The following is a 26,570-nucleotide window of genomic DNA, read 5'->3' as shown; positions in this document are numbered from 1 at the left end:
AGCTACGGCATTCTCTTCGGCAACTGGCAGCGCTGAAAAAATACATTGCATACTGTACAATACCAAATGGCACATTTTAAAAAGCGCTCATTGGACAACGTAGGGAATCACCAGAAATGACGTCATCGCTGGTCTAAATAGAAAACTACGGTGGCGCAGTAGAGCACAAGAAAAGGTTTAGCATTAACTTCGTCATGCAAGCTTCAGCAACAAAATGATTTCTCATGAATGATTTATTTGATCATCATCAGCTTGTTTCCCCTGATAGATAAAAAAATGATTTACAATTTCCATCAAAGTTTTCTATTTTGTGTATAGTCACATGTTATTTAACTGGCAAGGAGCCATGCAGTTTTGAATATTCGCGGGAAAATACTTCGTACTTGTAAACGAGGCTATGACAATGAGTATCCTCATTCATGGCATAAACTTCATGTTTCGGTAAATATTTTCATACGATGATTTCACCCGAATTATGGTCAGGATTGAGGAATGAACAGTGGCATAATTATGTCAACCAAAAACATTGGTACCGTAGTGAACGCAAAAGGATATCAAATACCATGGAGCATGCCATTTTCATGCATAATGAACTAAACACCGGGAAGATATTAATGATATTAACTCAGCTGAGCGCCAGGCCCTTGGGCCTCTTGTTATTATGAAAAATCATGTTTTTAAGGGGATGCTCATCTTTTGAGTCAGCCATTGTTATCAAAGATTTATAAACATCTTGCCAGAAAGGGTTAAGGTGATTTTTAAAGGTTGCATGAGGGTCTCTTGAAAGCCAAATTAAATTTCCGCCATGCTTAGTAGTGTCAGAAAGGATAAGTGTTTTCCAATCAGAAAAATTTAGATCATTGTGTAATTTCTTAACCCATATCAATTTTTGGGCCATACAGAAGTATTTTATATTTATCATTTTTAAACCACTATTGTCATAGTCATTGCATAGCGTTGTTCTTTTTATTTTTTCATTTTTATTGTCCCAGATGAAGTTAAAGCAGATCTTTTCTAGCCTTCCGAAACATTCCTCTGATGAATTTGGCAGTGCTGTAAACAGGTGTATTAATTTAGAGAGTGCTAGTGACTTAATGATATAGATTTTCCCATACATAGTTAGATTTCTCCCTGTCCAGATATTTAGTAGTTTTGAAACTTCTCTGATTTTGTCTACATAGTTTTTAGCTCAGCTGACAAAGTCAGCGGAGCTAGTAGAATAGCTCTTCAAATGGTGTCCGTCCTGCAATCCATCCATCCATCCATCCATCCATCCATCCATCCATCCATCCATCCATCCATCCATCCATCCATCCATCCATCCATCCATCCATCCATCCATCCATCCATCCATCCATCCATCCATCCATCCATCCATCTAGGGACCCATCTGTGGACAAAATTGGACATTTCTGACCGGAAAGGCCGAGCCACTTCGTTGACGGTGCTAAATTAGGAGTTGCCCAAGGTGAACTCAGAAACGAAAAATCAGCGCGATCCGACCTGTATTAAGAGAATGAGGTCATTTCGCGTTTAGATTTCTTTCCCTTTTTACCTTGGTCCACAGAGCAAATATTGTTTTCAAATGTGGCTGAATATTTTTAAATATTTTTTCATTTTTTACTTTTAATGGAATTAATATAGTTTTCACCGCCAGTTGGCACTGCAGGCACATTGACTGAATTTTGGCGATTTCAAATTTGGCAGTGGCTCAACTTTTTGCAAGCAGTGCCGCTGATTGGCCGATCGACAGAAGAGATGCCACCATTTCAAAATGGCGGTAGTCGCTGCTTCAATGAAGGTGAGTGAAATTTCTCATGTTCAATCGGTTGATACTCTTTTATTCAACATGACCATGTACCTAAAATTTGTTTAGGTACTGAAAAGAGTCTATATAATTCAGATTTATCAATAGTTTTTTATAGTATTGCGGAAATTTTGTGCACAAATTAGCGAAAGTTGGTGCTCGTCTCATGTCATTTTAGAGCGAGAAATTTGTTTCCGTCGATCTCTACCAGTGAAAAATCGCTTGCATAGCTTCGAATTTTTGTGAAAATAAGTATCTGAACTTGGTTTCAAATAGTCTAGAGAGTTACCTTTGTGGTGATACATATGGTATGTGATAAATATTTGTGGAATTTGTGAAATTCGGGTTTTCAAACATGCCGATGATGCAAGCGATCTCGCGTGAATTTTGCAAGTCCTGATAGTGATATGTCGACCGGGTGTCAAAAATCACTCGCCTATATTCAATTCAAAGATCGAAAATAATATCTGAACTTAGTTTCAAATAGCCAACGCAATTATCATTTCGGTGATCTATAATGCATGCATGTAATAATTGATTAATCTGCCTAAAACGCGCAGATCTTGATAAACACTCTGGTGGCGGTCGCACTAAATAACGACCGGTAGGGCCCGGAGTCTGGCGGAGAAAAAAAGGTAGCGCCCGGAGGTTGAATCGGGATTTTTTATGCACTTTTAACTGTATGTATATGTTGTTAAGATGTATTTCTAACAGTTCTGTAACTTTGATGACCAAGCTTGCACCCAAAGTTGGTGGAATTGATGCTTGTTTATGGACTGCGCTAGCGACCGGAGAATTCGCTGTCGGTCATTTTGGCTACGGTCCCTGAGTAAAAAATAGTCACTGAGTTGTTGTGGTTGGCAATTTTGCAACAAATCTCGCCATTTACGTTTGTTTTCTCCCTGTCTGGTCATTGGCCGTGACAACAATTATTTTGAAAGTCACATTATGACATCGTAGTATGAATTCCACTGCAGTTTCGTTACGCAGCAATGCTCATGTTTTTAATTTGCAATCCTGTACTGTCTGTACACTGCGCTGTGCATGGCTGTGCTGTAGGCTGTAAAAAAGACAAAAACGATAGCCTAGCCCTATCTGCCTATAGGATAGGCTTAGAGTATAACTCAACAGGCCCTCATGATTCATTTGATGGACACCTTATTTGATAGTACCTCATCATTAAGTCCACTAGATCCTGTTCTGTCACATGTCGTAGACGATAGACAATTTTCAAAATGTAGTACACCACTTGCTCATCTTTAAGCCCAGCTCTCGGCTCACATCATGTGGGCACGGTTGGCTGTTTAGTGTTATGGTTCAGTCTGTGAGACTAATTTAAAGTCACAATAAAGAGGTTACACTTTTATTTTGAATTGGAAAACAGCCCACAGGACAGACTTTTCACTGAGTAATAAGTGTGCCCTTCGAAGGTTAAGTCTCTTTTTGGATTTGCTTCCATAGATCATAGATGCCTTGTTCAGGATATCATCTGACAAATGCCTGATCAAGCACAGACTGCATCCGGTGGTGTACATTTCCCCGTCTATGTGATGTCACCCTTTTTTATTCAGTCCGTGTTAATTTCTCTTCTCTTTTTACAGATTAACTGTTGTTGGTTATTGCAAGAGGAGTCGTTGGCACATTTCAAGTCCAGGAAAGCACTTGCTGTTCCCACATTCAGAGTAAGGTGTGCTTACTCGTTTTACTGCTTTCCATTCCCGGAGAGCGTTATCAAATATCTGCCGCAAGGCAACAAATATATGGCGCAAGGCGCTTCAAATATCTGCCGCACCAATAAAGTTCATTTTGTTAACCAACTCTTTATCTTCTTTTCTTCACATACAAAACGACCATCCCAGACATTTGGCTGCATCCACTTCATCAATGTCCAGACATCAGTCGGTTCATTTGACCATTCACCTCACAAAATACACTGTAATAATTATGTACCTTGAGTCAATGTGCATGTTATTAGTTCCACCTACGCTGCATGAAGACAAGGACTCCACTCTTTGACGTCACCACACAACTCCTTGACGTCATCACACACCCCACTACTGCAACGGCAATAGAAATGACTTTACGTCATAATAGCAGGGTGACGTCAACTCAGTACTTCAGCATGCACTGATATAGCAAGAAGGTCTTTCGCATCAGCACTTCTGCGTGCTAGATGTTACAGCTTCACGTTGCCTCATAATAACGGTACCAACACACACTTGGCCCTTGCCTTCAGCTATCCATTTCAGCTGAGCGCCAGGCCCTTGGGCCTCTTGTTTTCAGTAAAATTTTCCTCATCTATATTGTATTTTATTCCCAATAAAGTGAACTATCCCTCTAATTGCCATTTTGTATCCTTGTCATTTCCCAGATTGTAGTTTAATTGTTCAGTGAGCCCAATCTTGATAGCTACTGTTTTGGTGTAATTTATTGTCAACCCTGACACTTCTGAAAATCTATCGAGGAGGTTCATACAAGATCTGTAGTTGTGTTCTGTATTATCGAGCAAGAGAGTTGTATCATCTGCCAGTTGGGTTTATTAAGTATTCCGAGTTGTCGATTTTTATGCCTTTTATGTCTTGGTTGTTGATGGAGTTGGCAAGGGTCTCTGCTGCCAGAAGAAAAAGATATGGGGAGAGGGGGTCCCCCTGCCTGACTCCTCTTCCTAATGTAAACCTATCGGAGCAGTGCCCATTGTTTATTATACAACTTTGGATGTTTTGGTAGAAGATTCTTATCCATTTTCTTATATATTCCCCAAAATTGAAGTACTTCATTGTCCTATTTACAAAATTCCAGTCAAGAGAGTCAAATGCCTTCTCAAAATCGATAAGCAGTATAATACCAGGCATATTGTGTTTTTTCATCTTAAAGATTAAATCCCATGTGATACGAGTGCATTCCCCTATAAACCTACCCTTTACAAAGCCCTTTTGATATTTTGAAATCAATTGATTTAAGTTTGTTTTGATCCTGCTAGATATAACCCCGGACAGTATTTTATAATCGACATTTAAAAGGGAAATTGGGCGCCAGTTTTTCATAAGTTTTTTATCTTTACCAGGTTTAGGGAGGCATGTTATTACTCCTAGTTTTTGATTGTCCGATAGTTCGTCCGTTAGAAAAGCCTCTCTGAAGGATCTTATCATTGCAAGTTTTAATTCACCCCAAAAGTGATTATAAAATTCCACGGTAAGACCATCTGAGCCAGGTGATTTATTTAGTTTCATTGTCTTCAACACAGCTTTACACTCTGCCTCACTAAGATCATTTTCCAATTCCATTGCTTGTTCTTCTGTTAATTTTTGTATTGTATCATCTTCTGGGAAAAAGATATTTAAGTTTTCATCTGTGTTATTTGTTTGTTTCTGTTTATAAAGATTTTCATAGAAGGCCTGCTGCTCCTTTAGAATATCATTTATTTCAATTAGCTCGTTTCCATCATTGTCCAACAGTTCTGTAATGGCTTTTTCTTGAAAGTGTCTGTTTTCTAAATTGCAGAAGTATTTTGAGTTTTTCTCGCCCTCTAGATGCCATTTTGCTTTTGCTCTTGTTATTATCCCATCTACTTTATTATCTCTTAGTGTCTTCAGTTCATTTTGCACTTCAATGTATTTAGTTAAGTTTTCTGCATTTGGATTAGCATTATATTTCATATGTAAAGCATCCATTTTTTTGTCTAATAGTTTCTCTTGTTTTTGATTTTCCCTCTTTTTGGCTGTTGAATACGCTATGGTTTTTCCCCTTATTTGGGTTTTTAGAAACTCAAAAGCAAGTTGATCACTTAGGTTATTGTTTTGATTTGTAACATCATTTATGACTCTTTTAATTTCCACTACGTATTCTTCATCCTTTAGTAGCGAGTTGTTAAACTTCCATAGCCCTGGGCCTTTTTGTTGATTTGATAGATTTAAAGTTAATTCCACCACTGAATGGTCCGATCTATAACCAGGTTTTATATAAACATTTTCTACTTTGTCTTTTATGCTGTCCGATATGAGAAAGTAGTCTAGACGACTAAGTTGATTCCTAGAATTATGCCATGTGTACATGTGTACATCAATTGTGGTCTTGTCTCCATTTAGGAACTCCAGCTGTGCTTGTTATCAGAACACTTAGCTCCCTGACCCAGTAGTAGTGATAAGTGTGCCAGCGATATGTTTTTCAGTTATTATAGCGCGTTCGATTACTGGTGCAGCACTTTGGTCGGTGAGCCCCGGATCTCGCGCCTTGAAACGCATGCCGAGTATGGATAGATATCTTCACACCAGGCGGAGCTAGTCACTGCTAGCCACAACAAACCAGCTTCAAAAAAAGGACCTCATGGTTGCACACCATGTGTTCTTTTGTTCGTTGTGCCTATTTTTAGGTTTGTTGTGGCTCCCAGTGACTCCCTCCGCCCGGTGTGAAGTTATCTATTGTCATTGAACCCGAACGCTCTCGCGCCAGGCCCGAGTAACTTTAGGGTGAAGTCAAGTAGTATAGGATATCTTGAGAACAGCTTTTTGCATTGATTTCATCTCTTGGTTTGGTACTGCTGTCGGGTCCGGGAAGCCTCCTTTTGATATTTGGTGCAATGCGATTCATGTTTTTGCCACTAGGGCTATGGGGGTGGGCCATGGCGATTTAGCGGATCCTACGGATTCTGCGGAATCTGGTCTGCAGCTGATTTTCTATGTTATGGGTATTCGGTTGTTTCGCTCTCTGACGTTTTCGCCCCCCAGCCTTTTTGCCCCCAAACTTAGCCTTATACCATTAAGCCCCACGTGGTGGTGCTGAAGGTGGCCGCTGCCGTGATGTATGTAATCAAGCTAAATCAAGAGAGTGTCTGAGAGTCACTCTACCCAAAAATTTGTCGTTTCGCCTCCTGGGACTTGGGGTGGTTTTAAGGATCGTTGCCAGGATCTCGGGCTTGTCACCTGTCATCGCATGATCTTGCTGGCTGTTTGGTCATCAAGAGTGGGATGATTGACTCGGGTGGACGTTTTAGAAAAATCTTTTATTTATTATTATGAGAGTCGGAAATTCTCTGTTTAAACTGATTTGTCATCTGGGAGTCCGGGACATCATCAGTCATCATGTGACTTGTTTATCTTAACTTATGATGGATCATCAAGGCAATCGTATGTTGCTCGTGCACAATTTTGCGATGTTGTAAAATAAAGAGAGACGTGTCAACCAGGCCAGTGTAGAAGTTTAAAATGTCCCCTGGAAAAAGTGTCCGTCCCTATTGTATTCTGCACGATATTAACAAATTAACGAATGAGTGAAAATGACGTGTGTATTTCGGGTGCGTAACGACTTACACGATTACAGGCCAACTCGGCCTGGGTTATAGATCAGGGCCAATGTGGAACTCGTCCGATAATAGAATGCAGACATTTTTTTCATGCATGTTGGGGTTTTTCCGAATGCTTGATAATCTTAGCGGTTTAGACAATTTAACAGTTATAGAATATTACAAATATTCATTATAAGGATAATCTATATAATAATACTGGAAGGGGGACGAATAAAGTCACACTTAGAGGCGTTGGATTGCCTTGAAATTTTGCATGAATTGTGGTGACACCTTACCCTGATGCAACGTCTTGGTTTTGTTCAAAAATATACTTCAGCGGAGCAGTAATGAGGGATTTTTAATCGGACACTGTCAATTCTCCTTACCACTTACAGAAGCCAAGCCATTGCTGTTAAATTGTGCAGGGGCTTAATCAATTATCTGCACTCCCTCTGGGGTGAATAACATTACCTTTTGAACAGCTGGCTGTAGGGGGATGATTGGAACAGCCGGTATACCTGCTGACCTGCTGCACTCCCTCTGGGGTGAATAACATTACCTTTTGAACAGCTGGCTGTAGGGGGATGATTGGAACAGCCGGTATACCTGCTGACCTGCTGAACCCAGGTTAATGTTATTTTCAATCCACGATTTCGCGGGAAATGAAATTGTAAACAAACGCATGTGTGCAGTTCAAATGTAAACAAAAATGTATTTTTGGTACTTTGGTTGCTGGACTTGGGTTTTCCCGCAGTTAGGAGCTGGGGTCAAATTGATGGTCTATTGTTTATGGGTGCTGTTTTAGTTAGAGCTAGCCCTTGATTATGAAGGAATTTTCAAATGAAGGTGACCATGGTCTGTTTATGTGCTCACCACAGCTTTCAATACTTGATGTATCTGAAGAGGCACTCTGAACTTGGCATGGCCTTATCAAGGAGCTGCTCACGATGCTGAACTTCTAGCTTGCCTTTCGACTAAGTGCCTTGCCCGAGACATTTGGAAGCCGACATGTGAAGGCCTATCTGAGTTCTCCTTCTTCTCCGTATAAAAAGGGGCATATTGCTGACTGAGGAACGAGGCATATTGACATTGCCTCATCATCTCTATCGGACCAATTGATACACTTTTTATGCACACATACAGCACGCCACAGCTCGGTCCGAGTCTGTGGACAAATGGTTGGTTTAATTTGCCTCTTCAATATTGCTCCTTTGATATTGCATTAGATTTTCATTGCAATTCAATCTAATCAAGATATAGCCCATTTGAACCTGCCTGCGCCACGGGTATAATGCTAGTTTATCATAATATCGATATTCTCGTCCTGTTTTTATGCTGATTCCGCCCAGATTCCGCAGGTTCCGCAGAATCCGCAGGATCCGCTAAATCGCCATGGCCATGGGGGTGTCATCATTTTCACATGATAACTTGAAAACAGTTTGGGACTGATTCTATTTTTTGTTAGAATATTGGGTGGAGGAGGGAGGTTCCTTTTGATAGCGGGTGCGATGCAATTATTGGTTTTGCCACTAGGGAGCCATCGCACCATCCTAAAATGTGGAATGATTGGTGACTAGCATAATGTAGCAAGGGCTAGGTATCCCTGACCCTGAGTAACCCTGATTAGGATGTCAATACACTACCGTCATGGTTACACCACTACACCACCCCCGCTTTGCGTAGCTTTTGTTTACATGATCATGATTTTTACCATATGCACTGACAGTAACATGTGTGATCTGACGGACCATTGACATTGACAGATAAACACTCATTTCCCCGCAAATAAATGTAATGTTTTCACTTTTGGACAATTTTTTCAGGATGGCTTCTAATTTAAGGACCAGGCAGAATGCCAGGGGGACTCTGAATAGTACAACCTGCCCCAGTGCTGTCGCCCAGTACTGGCTCAAAAAGGGTATGGATCCTTCTGGGTTCCAAGGCAGATATATTGATGAGCGGATAGGTAAGTTTAGTCAGTTTAAAGTACGATCCTCTCCATGTGGAGTGATGCAGTATAAGGCGCTGTCTGGAGCCGTATGACATCATGCTGCAACCACTAGATTACCCCTCTATTACGAACGCCACAGGTCTGATCTTGTGGTGCACTAGCGTAGCACAGAAGGCTTTTCGTACATGAGTTGCACGCACTAAGATTAAAATAACGCAATGCATTTTGGCTCAGCTGACGAACGTCTGTTGAGCTAGGCTATTTGCTATTCAAATGTGTGCGTCCTTCCATCCATCCATCCACACCTATCCAGTTCCATCGGTCGGTGGACACATTTGGGCATTGTGTAAGCCTTAAGGCCAAGGCACTTTAAATCTGGCCATTGTAAACAGAAGACAGAAGATTTAGCGCTCTTCGATTCGATTTCTGCTCACCAGGGCGGGGCTATTGGCTGATTTTGTTAGTATGTCAGCTTGAATGTTCTAACCTTGTGTGAAAATGTCTGGGGATCCTCTACACTCCTAAACCAGAAGAGAATTTTACCACCGATTAGAATAAAGCAACGGTTTATTTGTGGTTATGGCCAATGACATGAAGGATGCAATCTTAGATAAGAGCATGAGCCTCCCTAGAATTGAACATACGCGACACAGTGGTCTTTGTTGGCATCACTGTATGTGACAGAATGAATTGAAAAGTGATGTAACCATCTCCCCATTTTGGGGTGTTTTCAAGATAGTGTGGGGCATAATGCTGTGTCATACCCTGCTTCTCCACCATGTATTTTGGAAATTTGAAGGAGTTAGTAATGTTTTTCAAAATTGTTCCAAATACAGTTTACTGGTGAGACATAACGCAAAAAAAAACCCAACTGACCAAATTTCCGTGCTGAAATATTGCTGCATGACCAGTATGGGGGGTTCAAATTGGCTGTTCAAGGGGTAAATATCTTGGCGCCAAAAACAGACGTTGGCCATGTTTTGAAAAATGATGTCATACCATGTAAAATCCTAGAAGAACTTCCTTGTGTGGCAGACGGTCGGGCACTTGCAAAAAGTAGCAGCTTGCCAAACGTAAATGGGCCCATATGTGATATCCACTCTGAAGTTTCTGGGTTGTTTTAAATTGCTGGCTGTGACTACTTTCATGAAAAGCAGTGTTGCTCTGATCTACATGTACTTACACTTTAAAGGTTTAAATAAACATGATGTTAGTGTCAATCTGATGTCATGCTGAGATCACTTTATTGACACCAATTTGACTAACTATATTTACATTAAATTTTGAAAAGCTGTTTAATTTTGCGATTTGGGAGGCAAACACGAACATAAAACTTGCTAAATTTTAACCCTAATGGCATGCATTTTTAAAAACCATTAAATTTTGGCACCAAACGCAGAACTTGTGTCTACGCCAAATGAAAAATGAGCAAATTCACGACCTTTTGGCTTTGCCAACAATACCCGGTTTACAGCAAATTAGCATGAAGATTGTAGACACAGATGAGTACATGATCCTGCTTGGACATTTTCATATTTTATCATATTTTATTTCAGGCCGTGGAGTTTTCACCCTCCAAGATTACGAAAAAGGTGACTTCCTGCTAGAGTAGTCTGGAGAGCTGATCTCAAAGAAGGAGGCCCTGCAGAGGTTGGAAGACTACAAAAAGAAGGAGAAGGGGAACTTCATGTTTTTTTTAAGGCGAACGGCACTGAATATTGGTGAGTATTTTTATAGCAGTATTAAAATATTATGTTTGCTGTCAAAGGCTGACTAAAAAAAGGTACATGCAGATCATTTGGGATTGATATCCAGGAAAAAAATTGCTAGCATGATGTCATGAAATGTATGTTGTTTTGATATCCAGAATTTCATGATGAGAAACTGTATCTTAATCAGTATTAAATGTGCTGGATTTCTTTGAAGATTGGGCATTCAAAAATTTCCAGATTCCTTTGTTAGCTCAGCTGACAAAGTCAGCGGAGCTAGTCAAATAGCTATTCGATTGGTGTCCGTCCTTCCACCCATCCTGCCATCCTTCCATCATGCCATCTGTAGACAAAGTTGGGCATTTTGTAATCATACAACCGAGGCACTTCAAATCTAGTCTTGCTTATAAACACCGCAGAAAATGTTGCTTACGGAAAAAAATTTGGGCGATTCGACTCAAATTCAGCTCCCCAGGGGGCAAAATGCTTAAATGAAAAAACAATTTTTTGACGCTCTATTCCAGCAGATAAAAGCTTGAAATAAAGTTGAAAAGGTCTTCATGATACAGAAGTTTTGATATAAAATAGATTAGTGTCGATTTATATCACCAGTTGGCGGTAGTGAGCAAAACTGTTGTTTGACCCCGGATGACCCCGCTTTAAATTTCCCGCCGAGGTTACCTGGAGTACTATCGTCAAGAAAATGGCGGCGCCGGTGACATTTTTATTTCTACCGGAGCGATGATTTTGTAAGTGACGAATTTTCTTTTTTAAGCCTTTACGGAAACGTATTTTGGTACGAAACTTCACACGTTTATAGAAAAGATCAACGAGAATGTGTTCAAATGCCCTCATAACGATGAGTTCAACAGAATTTGGTCAAAACAACCTTCGAATGGAGTCAACTTTCTTTGCGAAATTGAAGCGACGACCTCATTATTTATCGTAATTTATGCAGATCTGAGTCCAGCTGATGGGTGATGTTCTGATTTGTGTTCAAACTATTGGAAACTTCGGAAATTAGTTCTATTAGTTCTACTATTCTGCAGGAGTATATTATAGCCATTGATGTTGACAGCTAAAAGCACGAAAACTTTGTTTATTTATAAAACTGTATCCATTTTTTGCATGGAATGATAGTTCGAGAGCTCTCATCGACGTATTCAGCATTGACCGAAAGTAGGTCCGGATTTGGCAACACGCCAGCTGTCGCACATGTTCGGCATGTTCACGAATTTGCGCAGGTAAGAATGATGTTAGAAGATTTTATCTCAATGTAACTTTGATTTTCTGCCAGCCATTGGCCATAAGAACTCTTATGCGACGAAGTAGATTGTAGTATGAATCCCATAGTATTGTAATGTAGCGATGTGGTGCCGTTTGAGGCCTAATATATCCCGTAAATTTAGGTCGCCGAGGACGATGTTGACAACGAAACGATCATCTTGGCAATGCCTAAAAATGGGATGGCCGATTTTTCTGCACGTCTTGGCAATTTTGGAACGAATCTTGCCTTTTACGTCATTGGCCGTGACTTCTGTTAGTTTAAAAGTCACATCGTAGTATGAATTCCACAGTTGCGTTACGCAGCAGGTGCAGCAATATGCTCCATCTAATAGTGGCTTGCAACTTGGGCCTATTTTGTGTAGAAAATTTGGGCTGTCATAGTCATGTCAGTGGCTGTGGCTGTGCTCAGCTGTTAGTATTGGCCGTGACTTCTGTTAGTTTAAAAGTCACATCGTAGTATGAATTCCACAGTTGCATTACGCAGCAGGTGCAGCAATATGCTCCATCTTAGTGGCTTGCAACTTAGGCCTATTTTGTGTAGAACATTTCGGCTGTTGTAGTCATGTCAGTGGCTGTGGCTGTGCTCAGCTGTAAGCGTTACCATTTGGAGTCGCTGTGCCATAGTGAATTAAAATCTGTAGTTATTTATTAGAATGTTTAAGTAAGTGATGAAACTCCCAAGGTAATAATCGAGGACTAGAGATATAAAGTGCATGCCTCCTACAGTACGGTAAGCAATGAATGATTGAAGTGTCGTCGATCAATTTGGAATATGCTGAATAAGTGCAAGGATTCCTGTCCGGCATTCCATTTGTGAAGCTATTTACTGATTTAGGTCTCGATGTTTACCTTTCTCTGGTTGGGAGTTTCATCACTACCTTCACTATGGTTGTGCAGTACAAATTTTCGAATGGAATAGAATGCTGGGACTAGCTGGGAAGATTCAAGGACACCCCACACCCTATTTGATAGTACCTCATCATCAAGTCTACATGGACATTTAGGACATCCAGTGTTGTCAATAATGGACCAGTTACAGCCACTCTGGGTTTGTTGATTATAAACAAATTCTTTGTCCCCAGGTAAACATTGATCATGGACTAAATGTCCTACATGACCTTGATTCCAGGCCTGGTCATGTAACATGCTGGTTATTAATTTCAAACAGGCCTGTGTTCAGGTAGGAAATGAAATTCAACCATTCCAGCATTGTACATGTTGTTGTTACACTTCTACCTGAAGACAAGGCTTTGTAAACAAGAGGTCCATTTTCAGGAGGTTACTTCTGCACCACTCACTCGTCTTTAAGCCCAGCTCTTGGCTCGCATCATGTGGGCACGTTTGGCTGTTGAGTGTTATGGTTCAGTTTGTGAGATGGCCTAATTTAATGAGGTTGCACTATTTTTTGGAAAATCAGCCCACATGACTGACTTTTTAGGAAATTAAGTGTGCCCTTCGAAGGTTACATCTCTTTGTGGATTTGCTTCCATAGATGCCTTGTTCAGCATATCACCTGATCAAGCACAGACTGTATCCGGTGGTGTACCTAGCTAAGTCCTGAATAGGGGAAAAATCTATAGTCTGTTTGATAATACTATTTCGCCCATCGATGTCGGCCTTCTTTATTTGGTGTTAATTTCCCTGCTCTTTCTTTACAGATTCACTGTTGTTGGCAAGAGAAGTTCTCGGCACATTTCAAGTCCAGTAAAGCACTTGCTGTTCCCACATCAGAGAGAGTAAGGTGTGCTTACTCATCTTGCTGCTTTCCATTCCCGGAGAGCATTATCAAATATCTGCCGCAAGGCACCGAATACCTGCCGCAAGGCACCGAATACCTGCCGCAAGGCTCCGAATACCTGCCGCAAGGCACCGAATACCTGCCGCAAGGCACCGAATACCTGCCGCAAGGCACCGAATACCTGCCGCAAGGCACCGAATACCTGCCGCAAGGCACCGAATATCTGCCGCAAGGCACCGAATATCTGCCGCAAGGCACCAAATATCTGCCGCAAGGCACCAAATATCTGCCGCAAGGCACAGAATACCTGCCGCAAGGCACAGAATACCTGCCGCAAGGCACCAATACCTGCCGCAAGGCACCGAATACCTGCCGCAAGGCACCGAATACCTGCCGCAAGGCACCGAATACCTGCCGCAAGGCACCGAATACCTGCCGCAAGGCACCGAATACCTGCCGCAAGGCACCGAATACCTGCCGCAAGGCACCGAATACCTGCCGCAAGGCACAAAATACCTGCCGCAAGGCACAAAATACCTGCCGCAAGGCACAAAATACCTGCCGCAAGGCACAAAATACCTGCCGCAAGGCACCGAATACCTGCCGCAAGGCACCGAATTATTGCCACAAGGCAACGAATTGCTGCCGCAAGGCATCGAATACCTGCTGCATAGCAACAAATACCTGCATTGAAGTACCAAATACGTGCCTCAAGGCATATTGCTGCACAAATAGACCAGCTGCAAGGCAGGCAACAAATACTTCCCACAGAACTTCATTTGCTTTACTGGACTTCGAAAACTTGCTGTATTGAAAATAATGGGTAACGATCTTGTTCAATATAGGTCAGTGGTTGGCCAGTTTTCTTCAACTGCTAATGCATTGAGTCAGCCAGTGCAAACAACTGCATGTAGATGTTGTCCATTTCGCCGAAATCATTGTAATTTTAATGTTTTTACATGTAGTTCATGGAAAGACGATTGTTCAGAAAAATATTGGATTAAAAAACAAGATGAAGATGACTTCAGAACTGTATGGTACTTCAACTCAATCTGGCTAGTTAAGATTTATATGCATAATATGAAAATGTTCTTTCAAAAAGATCATCAGCTAAATAACAAAAATAATTTAGATGTTTTAAATCAGGAAATTGATTCAAAGTCTGAAAAATGGTTTGCCAAAATAATGAAAACTTATGAAGCCAAAAAGAACCAGAACACTTGTCATGTAATGAACACTCAGACAAGTTCATCACTTGACCCTTCCATGGAAAGTAATTGCATAACGTCATTCTGGCATTACAACCATGTCATTTTTGAATTGTCATTAGTGTTATTCTTTGTCTTGACTATGGGGTATGAAGTGTACACCTCCAATGTTCTGAAATTGAGTAATGATATTGAAACAAATCCTGGCCCAGTTGATCATGTTGTTGACTCTCTTATAAGAAAAGTTGTCCAAGGTTCATATCACCAAGGTAATGAACGATACTCTGAAACTTCCATGGGTAGACAGTGTGTCACTAATGCTGCATCATCTCTTTTATATTCTGTCATTATTTCACCAGCACACTGGCAATCACAAGACCTTGATGACATTTTAAATGAAGGAGATTCATGGTACAGAGAAGTAAAATTGACCAAACCGTCCTTGAATTACTTGGCCATTGATGAACTGCCAGCTTACCATTCATGTTTTAATGAAAATTTCAGAATCAAACGAGTTGGAGTGTCATATAATTATTCTTATTGTGATGCAAATTCCCAATATCTACCTGCTGAACAATTCCTTGCAAACATGTCGTCTGAATATGGTGCTATTGTGATAGTAGCATCTCAGCCTTTACTGTTATCCATATTGATGAGAGATATTATTTATTCGATTCACATAGTAGAGATAAACATGGTAAGCCATCACCTGATGGGTTTTCTCTTCTACTCTCATTCTCAGATTTGAACAAGTTTGGTGGCTATTTAAAACAGTATATTGGAATTATTATTGATTGCATATTTGAAGCAACATTTTTCGAAGTATGTATAGTATCAAAGAGAACTTTGAAACGTGGCCTAGAGAAGTCAACAACAACAAAGTCAACAACAAATGCGTTAATTAATGATTATTTAGATGATCAGGCTAAACAACAAAAACGAAAGCATGATAAAAAAGTGTGTATACAGTTCAAAAGAAGAATAGAACAATTTCGGCAAAAAGAGTGTGAACAACAAAAGTTGTTTAAAAAGAAGGCAAGGTTGATTAAAAGTAAGCAAAATCAAATCTTAGAAATTGAAAGTAGGTCTAAGCAAAAAAGCAAACTCGATGATTCTAAAAGACAAAAGATTCAAGAAATTAATAGGCTATCAAAACAGAAAGCCAGACTTGATGATTCTTAAAGACAGAAAATTCAAGAAATTGAAAGAAAATCAAAAGAAAAAGCGAGACTTATTGATTCTAAAAGACAGAAGGTTCAAGAAATTGAAAGAAAATTGAAACAGAAAGCCAGACTTGATGATTCTAAAAGACAGAAGGTTCAAGAAATTGAAAGAAAATTGAAACAGAAAGCCAGACTTGATGATTCTAAAAGACAGCAGATTCAAGAAATTGAAAGGAAATTGAAACAAAAAGCCAGACTTGATGATTCTAAAAGACAGAAGGTTCTAGAAATTGAAAGAAAATCAAAACAGAAAGCCAGACTTGATGATTCTAAAAGACAGAAGGTTCAAGAATTTGAAAAGAGAAGAAAGCATAAAGCCAGGCTTGATAGTTGTAAAAGAGGACATGTTCAAAACCTTGAGAAGAAATTAAAACGAAAGGCACGCCTTGATCAACCTACAAAAAATTCTGAAAATGAAAGAGATATGCTTCGCAAGAAGAGAAAGCGTGACAGTGTGTCTTACAGAGAAATCGAACATCTGCAAAAACGTGTCAGATACATAAAAAAAAAAATCTAATGAACAAAATGTCCAAACCCTACAAAATTGTCAACTTGTTCCTGAATTAAGTAATGATCTCTCTTCCTATCAAAAGAAGAAATATGGCGCAACATTAAAAGACAATATTGATCTATTTTTTGAATCGACTGCCAATGGTCCTATTTACATCTGCAGCTGCTGTCACCAAACATGGTTTCGACATTCAGTAAAATCCTCTGAATCCTGGCCTAAGCACTTTGACTCTGATTTCATTGAAAGTCTTTTGACAGAAAAAACATCTGTAGATGGGAAACGGTGGCTTTGTAATACATGCATAGATTCTTTAAAATCTGGTAAAGTCCAAAAAACTAGCTGTTGCAAATGGAATGAAATTTCCAGCCACGCCACCTGAATTACATAATCTATTTCAACTTGAAGAGCGATTGATTGCTTTGAGAATACCATTCATGCAAATACGACAGTTACCAAGAGGCTCACAATTATCCATGAAAGGATCAGTAGTCAACGTTCCAACAGATGTGGAAACTACAGTCAATTCACTTCCAAGAACATTTGATAAAACATGCACAATTCCAATAAAATTAAAACGAAAGCTATCCTATACACATGCGGTGACTACACAGAATGTACGTCCTGCTGTAATCATAACTGCACTGCATTATCTGATGAACAATAGTGAATTATATAAAAATGCCAATTTGACAGTGATGGGTGGCTTCAAAGTTTCCCTGCTGAAGTTGTAGAACTTGAAGAGGAGAGTCCAGTTTTTGACACTAACGATAATCCAGACAGTTCCATTGATGTTGACACGCTTGTTAAAGAATTTGAAGAAGCTGAACAATATAACCCTGATGATCATTTTGAAGAAATCCAAGATGATCCAGCAGGCAATCTTGATACTTTACTAGATGAACCTGAAATATCCAATACCTATGTATATTCATTTGCACCAGGTGAAAATCAGAGGCCACTTGGCTTGTTCCAAGATAAAGATTCTGAATACCTCTGCTTTCCATGTATATTTATTGGACAGAGACGCCCAGATAGTAAAGAACGTAAAGTTCCTGTTCATTATAGTGACATATGTAAATGGGAACTCAGAGCTGCAGATAGAAGAGTGGCTAAATCAGTGCCAAACCTTTTCTACAAAATGAAAAAGCTGCAAATCAAGCAAATTTCAGATAAAGTTCAACTGGCTATGCGACGATGTAAAACACAAGGTAAAACGTATCACGCTAGTGATTTACTGAATGCTACTGTTGTAAATGAAATAACCAGATTAGATGAAGGATACCGAATCTTCAGAACTATAAGAAGTTCGCCACCATATTTTGAAGCTAAAAAAAAGGAACTCTTTGCACTGATAAGACAATTGGGTTTGCCCACTTGGTTTATATCACTATCTGCTGCTGAAACAAGATGGATTGACCTTCTTCGTACTCTGGGGAATTTGTTGGATAACAAAACCTATTCAGACAATGAAATACTTGATTTCAATTGGACCAAAAAGTGCGACTTGATTAAATCAGATCCTGTTACTTGTGTGAGATTCTTTGATCATCGAATCCATACTTTTCTTCACACTGTATTGTTAAGTCCTCATAATCCCATTGGCAAAGTAACAGATTACTTCTACCGTGTAGAAATGCAACAAAGAGGAAGCCCACACATTCATATGCTAATGTGGATTGCAAATGCACCGCAATTTGATATAGACTCTGATGAAGATCTAGTCAAATTCATAGACCAATACGTAACGTGTTCACTTTCTCATACATCTGATGTAGCCTTCATTCAACTCCAACTACATAAGCACAGTATGACATGTCGAAAAAATGGAAAAGCAATTTGTCGCTTCAACTTTCCTCTGCCACCGATGCCTGCCACAAAAATCTTGCGCCCATTTGAAATAGAACCAGAGGACATTGCTAAACACAAATCAAATTACACCAAAATAACCGCTGAATAAACGCAATGGGAGATGGTTCAGATATATCCTTCAATGAATTTCTAGAGAAATTAGAATTATCCGAGGATGAATATTATTCTGCTCTCAGGACATCAATCAATGGACCCAAAGTCTTTTTGAAACGAGAGCCATCAGAAATCCGAGTAAATGCCTATGAAATCATTAGTAAATGTTTGGAAAGCCAAACATGATATCCAGTTTGTTTTGGATGCATTTGCTTGTGCAACATATATAGTGTCCTATGTCAGCAAATCAGCTCGTGGCATGAGTAATTTATTACACAACGCTTGTACAGAAGCAAGAAATGGAAACAACAATTTACGCCAGCAAGTTCGACAAATTGGAAACAAATTTCTGAATGCGTGTGAAATATCTGCTCAAGAATCTGCTTATCTCGTCATGCAATTACCCCTAACTAAAGCAACACGTGATGTTATATTCCTTCCAACAGCACAACCTGATGATCGTACTTTTTTAATCAAGAGTACCGCTGAATTAGAAAAACTTCCTCCAAATTCAACTGATATCAAAGTGGGTAATATAATATCAAGATAGAGTACTAGACCAAAACAGTTGGAAAATTGGTGTTTAGCAGATTATGCCTCAAAACTCAATATTACTTATCCAAAACAAAATAATGACCCATTCGAAGATAATTTAGACGATATTGATGAAGACTTGATTAACCCTGACACTGAAAATTTGCAAGCTGATAATGATCAAAATGAAGTAAACTTCACTACAAACAGTGGTGTTGTCTATAAATTGAAAAAGAACCCAAAAGTCATTAGATATGTGCGATACAATGTAAGCACTGATCCTGAAAACTGTTACCGAGAAAGAATTCTTCTCTTCATGCCGTGGAGAAATGAAACCTCAGATTTACTTGGTGGCCATAGCACACATTATGCCCATTATAATGCCAATAAATCCATAATCGATATCAAAAGAAAGCAATATGAACACATGGCTGACATCCTTGATGAAGCTGCAAAAAGAGCTGAAACTGAATCACAATTGTTTGATGGCATTGCACCAGGCAACATGCACACAGAAACTCAAGATGCTGATCAAACAGTTCATGATTGTCCAGAATTAGCTTTCTTCAATCCTGCAAACAGTGAACAAATGAGAACTTACGATATAGGGGTTGACATTGGACTTCATCCTCAAAAAGAATCACACCACTTTGATAAACTACCAGGTAGAATATCTGATGAAGAATACCACAAATTGGTGAGAGATTTAAATAGGAAACAGCGTGACATCTTCAAACATGTATTGAAACATATTAAAACGTCATCTAAACAATTACACTTATTTGTCACAGGTGGTGCTGGTGTAGGCAAAAGTGTTTCTATTAAAGCTATTCATCAAAGTCTACTCCGTTGTTTATCTACGAATGCAGGCGATGACCCTGAACATTGTCGTGTTCTACTAACTGCTCCAACTGGAACGGCAGCATACAATATTCGTGGCACCACCCTGCACACAGCTTTCCATATTTTACCAAACCAAGGCTTGAAATACACTAAGTTACCAAATAATCTGAGTGAAAAATACATAACATATTACAGAAATCTATCTGTTCTCATCATTGATGAAATCAGTATGGTCGGGCGAAATATGTTCCAATTCCTATCTCTTAGATTACAAGAACTAAAAGGTAATAAAGAGCCATTTGGTGGCATTCATGTCATTACTTTCGGAGATCTGTACCAACTGCAACCAGTTATGGACAAGTGGATTTTCTCAGATCAAGCCAAAAGAGAAAAGGTTGATTATAGAGATTTAGCAACCAATTTGTGGACTGGTGAACAATTCGATACTAGTAATGATAATGAACCAAATCAGACCTATTCTAATAACGCTGAAAATGAAAATGAATGCCATTTCGAGATGTTTGAACTAACCAAAATTATGCACCAAAAAGATGACATGGATTTTGCACAACTGCTCAATCGTTTAAGAGAAGGCAAACACACAAAAGATGACATTGAAACATTAAACTCGAGAGTAATTTCCAAAGATGATCCTAATTATCCGAAAAATGCATTACACTTGTACTGTACAAGAGCTAATGTATCAACACACAACCAATTCATCTTTGATCACGTATCATCTGAAAAAATCATTGTCAAACCTGTTGACACAGTAATAAGTGATTTTAGTGATCAAGTCAAACAAACCATTATTGAACGTATTCCTGATGACCCTTCTGTAACAGCTGGCCTAGTAAATGAACTGTCAGTAGCAGTTGGCTTGCCTTACATGATCACATGCAATGTAAATATTAGTGATGGGTTGACTAATGGAACCATGTGTGAAATGAAAAGAATCCAATATATGAATAATTTTGAGCGACCTGCAATTCTTTGGGTATTGTTCCAAGATCCAGAAGTTGGAAAAACTACGATCTACTTACAAATCATTCTTTTCAACTGATACCCCAAGAGACTGGACTCCCATTTTCGCCGTAAAACGCACATTTTACCATGGCAAGAGCTACACACCGGTTACAAGGACTCAATTTCCATTAACAATTGGAGCCTCAAAAACTATCTGGAAAGCACAAGGTTATTCCCTAAAAGAAGTCGTTGTTCACATGACCTTACGTAGAAAAATCAACCATGTACACTATGTTGCATTGAGCAGAGTTACAAATATCAATGGCTTATTCATTTTGAATTTACAAGAAGACAAAATAGGTACTGACTCAGTTGTTACCGAAGAAATGGATAGACTCAGACACGAATCTCGCTTAAAGTTCAATTACACCTTACCGTCAGTACTTGAACAAGACTATCTGAAATTAATATTCCACAATACAAGATCCTTAAATCTTCATATGAATGATATATCTGCTGATCACCATATGATGGCTGCAGACATACTACTTGTAGCAGAATCTCGTCTTGTTGCCACAGACACCAATGATACTTTTGACATCCCAAACTTTCATCTCTTTCGAAATGATCAACTTAATACAACTACTGCAAGAAGACCACCACATGGTTTGGCTATATATATATCAGCTCCTCTTTCTCAGTTCTGTACAGTTCAACGTGTATCAACTCCAAACTTCGAAGCCACCTGCATTTCTTTGTCAAAATCCATGCTCTTCCTCCAAATCATCTGCTTGTACAAGTCGCCTTTGTGTTCACTTACAGAATTGTGTGCAAAGCTTCAAACAATTGCATCAGAAATAGATCTTACAAAACCTTTACTTGTCGTTGGTGATTTCAACTTTGACATTTGGAATGGCAAAAATAAATTACATTTGCAAAAAGTTTCTAATATATTAGGATGTAAACAATTCATCAACGAAATTACAACTGATTATGATTCACAAATTGACATGGTCTTTTACAATCAAACCAATCTTATTACATCAACAATAGAATCAACATGGTCAGACCATAAAATAGTACTTATAGGCCTTCCAAATATTCAATAGTAATATAATAATTTACAAGAAAATAATAATTCAGAAGAGGAAGGTGGACTGGGAGGATGGGGGGGGGAAGGTGGACCAAATTAGGATAGGTCAACAGTGACTGCCTTTTAAAAAATCAGGCGAGTGTTTTTTTGCACACCTGAAATTGTTTAGGTGGACTCCAAGAGGCTTGTAACTCACTGGTATTACATGTTTATAAGTGCTCAGTTGTTGATGTCAGGTAGACAATTTTTTCCCTCCTCAATTGATTTTAGCCTCTTAATGGTGGACAAACTCAAATGAGTGCCTGAAAACAAAGTCACTGCAGTCTGGATCACTCATGTTCCATCAGAACAGACTACTGTACTAGATGTAATTTTCAAACCTAACCTTGAGTCTCTACAGTTAAAATACAATGTATAAATATTATAACAGAAAAATATATAAATATTATAACCGATCCATAATGAGTGGGGAAGAACCGAAAAAGAAACCTCATGGACCAAAATCAAATTATTAAAACAATACTCCTTATCCTCCATCCACCAGCTGTAAAAAAAAAACATTTCAATACAATAATACAAAATCCATGATAAACATTCCAAATAAAATTATCAAGTACCATAATTATCCAGTACCATAGTTGTCCACCGCCTGCAGCTACAACAAAATTACTACTGGAGCTGCAACTTGAACATAATGGCAAAATAGAAGGGGGGGTGGGTAGAGGGGTTGGGCGTGACAACATTCAATTAAACACTTGGACATTTAATTCTTATGAATACAAGACTAATGGATATCAATTCAGAATAAGGCACTATCAGGATTCAAAGGATCTACTACAAAAACATTAGAATTTAATTCTTGCGAGTGATGGACATCAATTCAAATCATGGGATATCAGGATTCAAAACGATGAACTACAAAAACATTAACATTATCAATCTCGTGGACTTATTGACACAATATCATGGACTTATGGACACAATACTTTCATAGCAGGCATTGGTGGCAGAGAAAAGTTTACTGGAACAAAGAATAACGTGAAAGTGCAAAAATCATGTAATTATTGAAAATGTTCAAGACCTTTCCTTTTTAGCCATTAGACTTTATAACTTCTTCCTTCAGGTTTAATCAACTATCTTACAAAGAAGCTTTGTTGCACAACTTAAAATCCACACAAAGAGAATTTCCTGTTTCTTACAACATTATTTCCTCTCATTTCAGATATCTCCAAATCTTCATCATGGCATCATCTAATGATGGTAAACGAAAACGATACGATGACCATCCCAAAGTAAACGAAGAAGTTTTCATTCATAATACAAGCCCCATAAAGACTAGTCGTTCAAATAAAGACTATTTCAATGCTGTGGCACAAACCAATAAGAATTTTTATATGGACATTGTCTGTTTCCAACCAAAACTACATAACCAATTCCGGAAAGCAGAAGAACAAAAGTAAGTTTCTACTCCACTCCTAAAATTGCCATCTTGCTAGTTGATCTATCACAAATCCAACTAAGTGATTGCATCTCTCTTTCAACGTGCACAATCTCATACTATTAGAAACTACATGTGCAGTAAAACCTACACCTAAATTGTCAAAATGTCTGTTAAACAACTGTCATGACAAAAATCAGTCAGGGTCCGAGTAAATTGCTGCCATCATTTAGTACATGAAACACCCAAGGGCCATTGTGCTCAAACTATGCACATTTGGTGCTTAGGAATTCATCCTGCAATAAGAAACATGGCATTCTGGACTGTGCAATGCAGTAAGAAAAAGCTTAACATGAACTGCCTTCCAAACAAAAGTCCAAGCAAAACTTGGAAACAAACAATTTAACATTGTCATGACTAGATAACTTATACAGTCTCTCCTTTTCGTTTCAGAAGCCCAGTAAAGCTCACGAATGCAAGTCTCACAAAGAGTCTGAAAGACGATTCCCTAAAGAATCTAATGATTACATACGATACCCAAATGTCAATCGAAAACCACACCTTAAACTTCAAACCAAAGCGTCCAAAATTACAAACTACGCCATCCATCCAACTGAACGAATTGAGTGACCAGAAGATTTCTAGCAAAGTAAGTGCTGGATGTCTGTATCATTATCAAGTAAAATAAAAAAATAAACACTAATTGTGACCACAATTACACATGTACTGTAAAGTCCTTCATCATGTAAAAGCAGGTAAAATTGCTAAATCAGTGAATTATTAAAAACAAGGAATTCCAGCTGCAACACTAATATGACACTCCATATTCAGACTTGCCCATAAAACTATTCAAAAATCAACATGTAAATGCTCGAAACTAACATCCTTTATATGATATATTTCAGGTGAATGTCACAGCCACCACAGTACAAGTCATTAAGGAAACCTTCCCTAAAGAAGTTCGGGGACAAGAACTGGACCTGAAAGTTATCCAAATTGCAGATGCCACAGATTCAGCTCACCTCAGCTTGTGGGAAAAGTTAATCCCACTCACTGAACTGAACAAAACCTATGAATTCAAGGAATTGAGAGTGTGGGAATTTGAAAATCAAAAAGTACTTTCAACCACACAACAATTGAGGAACGCCCTCCAATCACAGGCATTGTTGATAGTAAAGACAAACAGGAACAAAACAGCGATTTGCAAACAATAACAAGGCCGTCGATTGATCAAGTCAGCGTCACATTGAAAAAAACCTGTATGACGTGCAAGCACGTTGTACCATCTGCAATGGCGGAACACCACACAGTAAAATGCACTAATTGCAATATGCGTCAGCTGACAACAAAATTGCGCCAAAATATAAGGGCTAAATTGCTCTTGACAACTGAAGACAAAGTTCGCATAACAGTTACTGCCACTGATCACCTCATGATCGAATTCTTGGAAAAAGAAGGACTTGCCATAACAAAAGACATCAAATCAGATGACATCGAGGAATATATTTTGAATTTGGAATCAATCGCGTCGGTCACCTACAACACTGATAAGGTTGTTGTCAAATTCTGAATACAAGTAATGTATTGGAAGTAATCTACGACATTTTATTGTCCTCAACACATCGTAATAGTATAGTGTAACATCTTGTACTCAATTTTATCACATATTGTGCCGCATCAACAATCTCATCCTCTTAGTAATATGAATCGCATTTCTGTTACCCTTTTTGTAAATGTATTGTGTTTGTTCCTACCATCTCCATTCAGTCCTAATCTTCATTTCTACATTTTGTTAACTTTCAAATACCAGTCAAGTGTTCAAATAATCATAAACATTTCATCATCATGAAGCCATTGAATATTGTAATTCGTAATTCTTGTCATATTATTTCATGTTGGACAACTAGAACTTCATTCATATTATTCATATTATTTCATGGCAAAAAAACAGTAGTTTGCTTACATTTCTCTTCAAAATAAAAATATTGTAATCATTGTTTTAACGTTTTATGCTCAAAATCTTGGATAAATGTTGTAATCAGGTTTTGTAACATTTTATGCTCTTATCATCATCATATCATTATCATATCATTACCGGCGTCGTAACCCTATTGGATTTTTGCCGGAGGTATGGAGTCCACTATAGGCTACTGTCCACCTATGTAGGATCTTTTACTTGCCCTGGCATAGACACTCAGGTACAAGGGACCACGGCTTTTAGTCTCATCCGACAGACCCTCGAGTATTTCATACGTTAATGTACATGTTGTGAAGAGCCAGGAATTTTAGTTCCTTGAAAGCCACGCCGGTTCATCCAGAAATACAATCCTGGGTTCTCCCCGGGATCGAACCCGGGCCCTATTGCGTGGTAGCCAGCAGTGTTAACCACTAGGCTATGAGGCTCTACTTATTAATCAGCATTCCATGAATATCAGAATACTTCCCTGTATGTTTGTACTTTTTTGAATATTTTTCTAGTCTGTTCATTCATTTGTGTTGGTAACAAGTGATTTCAATTTCATATTTACATTAAAATCACTTGTGACCAAGCCAAACAAACCACATGTATAGAAAGTTTATGCAGATTGTTTTCTGCAGCGCCATCTCAATTCCCTTGCTTGGTGATTCCAGGAAATGTGCAAAACAAGTTAGACCATGAAAATGTTAAAAAGGATCTTGAAAGCAAAACTTCCATCTCATTCATGATTGTTTATCTTCGTCAATAGTAGGTCTGTTCCTAATGCAATAGGTCTTAGATTTTAATAATTTCATAATAATGCATATTCATAATTTCCTCCTGGAGTCACCAGGCAACTGACTTAACATGGTGCTACAGCCAACACTGTACAATCACTTTCCATTTTGACATCTTGTAATAATCTTTGCCAAATCAGTGATTCTTATATAATTTACTCCATGATTGCAATCAGCCTTTGTTAAATTCCAATCGCCTGCAGGTCAGGTCAATCTTTTACCAATAAAGTTAATTTTCTTAAGCACCTCTTTATCTTACTTCTTC

General features: G+C 38.8%; 1 protein-coding gene across 1 annotated transcript; it reads left to right on the top strand.

The window, feature by feature from the left end:
* The first annotated feature begins 11,922 nt into the window (after positions 1–11,922).
* On the top strand, positions 11,923–25,412 carry LOC135486901 (uncharacterized). Its single transcript, XM_064770069.1, has 4 exons — positions 11,923–11,992; positions 23,336–23,569; positions 24,005–24,200; positions 24,457–25,412. The coding sequence occupies exons 1-4, from the start codon at positions 11,964–11,966 to the stop codon at positions 24,763–24,765; spliced, it is 768 nt and encodes a 255-aa protein (XP_064626139.1). The 5' UTR covers positions 11,923–11,963; the 3' UTR covers positions 24,766–25,412.
* The last annotated feature ends 1,158 nt before the right edge of the window (positions 25,413–26,570 follow it).

This window comes from Lineus longissimus, chromosome 4, assembly GCF_910592395.1.
Source record: "Lineus longissimus chromosome 4, tnLinLong1.2, whole genome shotgun sequence".
In the NCBI taxonomy this organism is placed as follows: domain Eukaryota; kingdom Metazoa; phylum Nemertea; class Pilidiophora; order Heteronemertea; family Lineidae; genus Lineus; species Lineus longissimus.
Note: the sequence above shows the minus strand (reverse complement) of the source record. Positions and strands in the feature narration are given on the sequence as shown.